The sequence below is a fragment of the Embiotoca jacksoni genome, unplaced genomic scaffold (assembly GCF_022577435.1).
Source record: "Embiotoca jacksoni isolate LCO1_2020_lvr unplaced genomic scaffold, fEmbJac1.0.p SCAF_4, whole genome shotgun sequence".
In the NCBI taxonomy this organism is placed as follows: domain Eukaryota; kingdom Metazoa; phylum Chordata; class Actinopteri; family Embiotocidae; genus Embiotoca; species Embiotoca jacksoni.
In genome coordinates, this window is record NW_027185392.1 from 19326789 (window position 1) to 19332941 (window position 6153).

Sequence of the window (6153 nt, forward strand, 5' to 3'; positions counted from 1 at the left end):
TACACCATTAAACCAACATATTTTGTACAAATCTTTCATACCGCATTTTTCATTCCCTTTTCTTCCCTTCATGCTTTTGCTTCTCTGACCCCCTCCCTGTCTTTTCAGTTGGATGATGTGGCGTATGTGCCGTCGCTCCAGGACAATCTGTCTGTCCTTGGCCTTCATCACTGTTTTCCTCCACCTCCTCCTGGCGCTTGTCTCGCTTTCCATTTACCACCAGCCCTGTGACCCCCCGCAGACACCCAGGACACACATCCTGCGAGACCTGGCACGCACCAACTCCATCTCCGCGGGGGTCAGAGGTCTAGCTGAGCCACCAACCGATAACGCACAAAGACATTCTTCCAATAAAGATGCCAAAAAGGATGCCAAAGGTCATGTGCAAACACTTTCTGACAAAGGCCTGTCAGTGAAAAATGTCTCACTCAACATGGCAACCATCGCGGGTCGTTTCGGCTCCAACCGAGCTGAACTTTTAAAGTCTGACTTGTCAAAGCTGGAGGCACTGTTTGACCATCCCCTGTATAACATACTCAGCCCTGCTGTCCCTGAGGACGACTGGCTGCTGAAAGTGAAACCAAAGCTCAAGGCCAGTGAGAAGAGCTCCATGATGTGGTCAGTATGCAGTTAATGTACAAAAGACTGTGCATGCGACTGTTTGTGTAAAATCTTTCCTTTGAGCCTCCTTCAGCATCAAAAAGTACCTCCTCAAAACCACTTGTCTCCACCAAACCTACTTAGTTTTGCTTTATTTAACTACTTTCATCATATGTCAGATCATGTTCAATTCTATATAAAGAAATAAAAGCTGTGAGTTAACACAGAATTTACAGCTTGAAGTGTAATTCTGGTGATATTCGACTTACATATTCCTCTGAAAAACATCAGAAGATTTTCACCAGATGGATCAGCCGAGGAGCAGCCTCGGTCTCCTGCTGTCGTGGATGGTTTATACTCATGACAGTGTTGCTGCTTCAGGTTTCTGTGGTTTCTTTTTAGGTGTGTGCAGCTTCTTCAAAAGTGTCAACAAAACTATACAAGCGGGCCACGGGATCATTTAAAATTCCCCTCCCCAATGTAATTTTTATTGCGGCTGCACTTAATAAGTCCTGTTTAATTTGACAACTATTTTTAACATTAATATATTATCATTTGGTTGATTTATTGATATAGAAAACTGCAAATTCTTATATTTGACACACAGGAATCAGTGATTTTTCCCTTCATATGCAGCTTCATAAAGTTATCAAAATTGTTCCCAATTATTTTCACTCTGCACAACATTTTTTATGCAATTTTTGAATGCAGTTTTCTCAGTAATGAGATCAGGTAAATAATCACATGAATCCTGGGGAGTTATATTGTAGTTATGCTCCCTTAGAAAGCTCTGAGATTCAAGGAGGTGTTTTTTTTCTAATCAAAGATGTTATTCATTTCAGATCTTTTCATAAACTAAACCACTTTTTTTAAAACCTACCCGGCACATGGTTTTTCATGCCAAGGCTGAAGCAAAATATGACACTGACAGTATTCTTTATTGGACTGTGTTTTAAATGCTTTGGTGGGTTGTGGGAACCCATATTTCACAAATTTCTTCAAATTAGATTTTGTCAGTCAAAGGTCAACAGTGCAAAACAAAATAATCAGTTTTTTGCATAAAGTTATCCAATTTGCTAAAAACAAATTATTGGTGAACAATACACAGACCACTGTGGGCTGTAGACAACGCCAACACAACAAATATGTTCCCTTTGCAATTGGAGCTCCCAACTCACATGTGGCTTTCGCTACAGACAAAAACTCTCTTTGATACTCTAGCAAGAAAAACAACAAAACACCCCCTGAACTCTCTGCCTATCGCAGACGCGCTACAGTATCTCACGTGGGTCAGTGTCTCCAGTGACTAAAATGACTGACGGGCTTCACTTCTTATGCTTATAACATGTTCAATGGCACTCAATTGAACCAACATTTCAAAACCAACATGTTACCCAGTCCATTACAATAGACTGGAAAAATCTCCGCCGTCACCTCTTTCTGTTTCAATCTTTTCAGAGGTAGGGAGAGCGGGTTGCCCATATTCTCAGGGTTGGTAGTTTGATCACTGGCTCTTCCTGGTTGCTGTTGCAAGACCCCATGTTGCTCCCAATCAGCAGGCCATGGCCTTGCATGAGATTCTGTGTGTGTGAATGGAGGCTAATTGTAAAATGGTTTGCTTGTTAAAGGTAGAAAGGCGGTATGTAAGTGCTGTTTATTTACCAAATGCAGTCTGTTTCCAGGGTGAGTGCTAGCCAGGAAGGCTACGAGGATATCCAGTGGAACAGCAGCAGTACCAGCCACCCTCCGTGGCTGCGCTTCCACCTGGGCATCAACCGCCGGCAGCTCTACCCCCATCGTGACCCCAACATGGAGGCTCTGACTCAGCAGCTTGCCACGCACCGCATCGTCAGTGCAGGTGGGACACGCAGCTTCTGATTTGGGTTTGGGGGGGATAAAGAGCAGAAATGTTGTGATTGTGCGACACCTGAGGTTCAGGGCTGGACATTCAAATGTGGATTCACTTTGAAGTTCTCCTGAAATGAAAGCAACTGTGAAGCTTTGAGGGCCCTCGGAGGCTCAGCAGACTATGGGCAGGAATACATGAGCCACTGGTAGAGCAAACTTCTTGGCGTCAGTCAATCATGCGGGTTTCTTTGCATTTGAAGTTATTCACTATTTTCTCTCAGTAAGGTTTTGGAGGACTTTGAGGATGGCAGTAAAAAAACTTTAGTGGTTCCAGTTAGGTTTGATTTACAAGTGAATAATAAAATGAAACTGTGTTGCTTTGCTTTTGCGCAGCCTCTTTGGCCAAAAGTCACCATTACTGGATAATAACATTAAAACCACTGACAGGTACATTTTTGAGTGTAACACAACAGCCCAACAATAAATTCTCCTTTCCTGTTTGTAGTTATCCAATCTGATTAAAAGCTGTGTTAATTTATTCTAAAATAGATTTGATTTGTGTGAATGTTTAACTGTAACTGGCTTTACTGAGAGGTGTTACTTATTCTGTAAACCACATGAACTCAAATGGAGGGGCCAAAATATTGGGAACACCTCTCATAACAAAGTACAGTTCAACAGCAGTATATCTATATGTAGATATGTGAAATAAACAGGAAAATCCAAATGCAAATTTGAAAGCACTCTCAGATTCTTTGTGCCTTTGTAACTTCAGTTCAGTGTCACTTACGTTTACATTAGTCAGATTTCTTAAGAGCAGATGAACCTTTCAGAAAAAAAAGACTGAAGAGAAGTAACCATATGCACAGAAAAAAGGATGATTGTTAAGGAGCTGTGGCTTAATCTTCTTAACTCCTGATATATAAATGTTTAGTAAGACGTTTAAAAAAAAAAAGAAGACAGTATGCACAGCTAGATAAAATGATAATAAAACTACATTGCACAGCGTAATGTGAATAATAATTCCTCTAGCATATTGTAGCCAATAATAGTGCTATGTTATCCAATGAAGGCTGATATTTACTCAAATAATACCCTCCAAATATAGCATAAGCCACGTGTGTACACAGCACGAGAGCAATAAAAATAGTGCTGTCTGTGCACAAACTGTGCAAATTCTTGGTGATGACGCTGTTACATTGTGCGTGTGTGTTTGAGTGCCACATTAATGGTGTTTGTTCTGCAGCATGCTGCTGCACGCTTTGTGCTTTGTTGCTATGGTAACATTCTGGGTACTGTTTTTCAGTGCAGAAGTCTGGGGGGACGCAACTGAAGCTGGTGATGTCGTTTCCCAACTATGGCCAAGCCATGTTCAAACCTATGAAGTAGGTTGCACACGGAAAAACAAAACACAGTGATTAGATCACAGAGTGGGATTTTTAAGTTTTCAGACAGCTGAGAAATGTGTTGTTTACATAAATACTACGAGGAAAAGTAAACCCCCAGATGTAGATTAGAGGTAGATTAGTGCCACCTTTAGTTGAACGAAATAGACTTTCTATGGTGTACATCTGATGTGAAAGAATGTATTTGTAACTTTGCTCTTCTCTGACAGGCAGCAGAGAGATGAAGAGACCGACTACAACCTCTACTACTTCTCTGACTTTGAGAGACACAATGCAGAGATCGCAGCTTTTCACCTGGACAGGTCCATTTTTTTTTTTATCCAAGAAAACTACAGCACAGCACAGCGAGCACCACGAGTGGCATTGTGGCTAAAAATGGCCACATAATGAATATGTGTTATGTAACATTGTATTAGATTTGTTTTTCTCCTCCCTCTCTGTCCTACTCTTTTATATCTGAACGACTCTGTCTTCGTCTCATACTGTCTCTGACTCTCTCTGCAGGATTTTGGGTTACAGGAGAATCCCCCCTGTGGTTGGGAGGCTGGTGGATGTGGTCAAGGAGATCAAACACGTCACGACCGACCGCAGGCTGGCCCGAACCTTCTTCAACTCCCCTGGTACCGGCAACACACTCCTAATTTATTCATTTGCCCTGCTTTCAATGCCATTGCATGTCAACTGATTATGAATCTATGAATATTCTTCTCATAAAACCTCTTTGATGCCAATTTTTTTCTCTCCCCTCATTCACATGCCTCTTTTGTTGTTGTTGTCCTTCTCTGTGCTCCTCTGGCGCCCCCTAGTGGGGAATGTGTGCTTCTACGGCCAGTGTTCCTACTACTGCTCAACAGAGCATGCAGTGTGTGGCCGACCTCGGGGCCTGGAGGCCTCCTTGGCTGTCATGCTGCCAGATCCCACCCTAGCGGCCCGCAGGAGCTGGAGATCCCCATGGAGGCGCTCCTACAGCCGCAGCAAGCTGGCAAAGTTAGTGCATTCAGGCACAGAGGTCTTTGTATAATCCTCTTTGCTGGGTAGCTAATTTCAAAGCTGATAAATCAGCGGGTCGTCCTGCTGACTTTTGTCTTAGAGGACTTGAACGTGTGTCCGTTTCAGGTGGAAGACAGAACCTGACTACTGTTCGACGGTGAAGAAGACCTCGCCGTACGACCAAGGCACACGACTGGTGGACTTCATAGATCTGGTCATACTGGACTTCCTGATGAGTATGTTTATTGTGTCAGATTTCCAAAAGAGGGATTTCTTGTTCGTCTGTGGCAAACTGTAAACTTTCTTGACACTCTGAAGTGGTATGCAGTAAGGAGAGCTGATGGCATTGTTATTGTCACAGAAAGGGGTTGAGTAGTTTGGGCTTCTTAATAAAACCATTTCGATTGGTACATTTTTCATAGCAGACATCTTGACATGCCACAGCAGAAAAAAAAAAACACACACACATGCATTGTGGGCCTGATTTTCTACTTGCTGACAGTTATTTGGAAATCGCAGACAAAACCCCCAGATCAACTCCCTCAGTGTTTACAAATCAGCCATCAATCGCCATGTGGGACTGTGAAAAGATGAGGAACTTGCAGACGCCCGAAAGATATGAAGCAGGGTAAACATTGGGACCTGTTGGGGAGTCAAAATTCAGGATTGTGAAAACTGTTGTGACCCGTTGTGCAGTGTCCTTCCTCCTGGTGACACGTCTCCTGATTTTAGAGGAGTGTGTCAACAACAACAACAACAACAACTTCAAGATTCGTGATCACAAGACAGCTCTGAAAGTCATCTGGTGTGTCGGTGGCAGTAGGCCAGGTTGTTTCTGCCGTGACACCTGCAGGTGCTTTATAGGCACCTGCAGGATCAGCCATCATTCATTTGATTTATCTCACCTGTGTGTGTGTGTATACAACGTCCACATGTTATTGCATCGAATGTGCACTGACACGTGAACACGTACATATTCTGGGACACTCGTCACTATTAACCACACTTCTTAACAAGCTGTATTAGACAGAAATGCTTGAAAGGTTGAAGGTTAAGAGCAGTTTAAGCCGGTCATACTCGACCTTCCGCAGCAGACAGCTGTTACTGCTCGTTACCGCGGCAACGAGCCGTCGCCCGCGGCAACGAGCCGTTGCCCGTGGTTACAGCTGACAACTTCTTCTCCGTCAGGTAAGAAAGTCCCCGAAAGTTTGTTTCTTGACGCAGTTAACTAGCTAGTCGTTTTAAAAGTACGTATTGAGCTTCAGGACAAGACGCTGGCGTCTGAAGTTCAGCAGGAAGAACACGTGTT

The 6153-nt window shown here is 43.2% G+C and overlaps 1 protein-coding gene across 1 annotated transcript in view; it reads left to right on the top strand.

The window, feature by feature from the left end:
* The first annotated feature begins 112 nt into the window (after positions 1-112).
* Positions 113-6153, top strand: part of LOC138209097 (extracellular serine/threonine protein kinase FAM20C-like) — a 33128-nt gene continuing 27087 nt past the window's right edge. Inside the window, exons 1-8 of the mRNA XM_069167458.1 lie at positions 113-412; positions 485-618; positions 2283-2458; positions 3755-3833; positions 4064-4156; positions 4359-4474; positions 4661-4841; positions 4971-5080. Coding sequence (XP_069023559.1) covers positions 113-412; positions 485-618; positions 2283-2458; positions 3755-3833; positions 4064-4156; positions 4359-4474; positions 4661-4841; positions 4971-5080 — 1189 coding nt within the window. The remainder of the gene's footprint in view (positions 413-484; positions 619-2282; positions 2459-3754; positions 3834-4063; positions 4157-4358; positions 4475-4660; positions 4842-4970; positions 5081-6153) is intronic.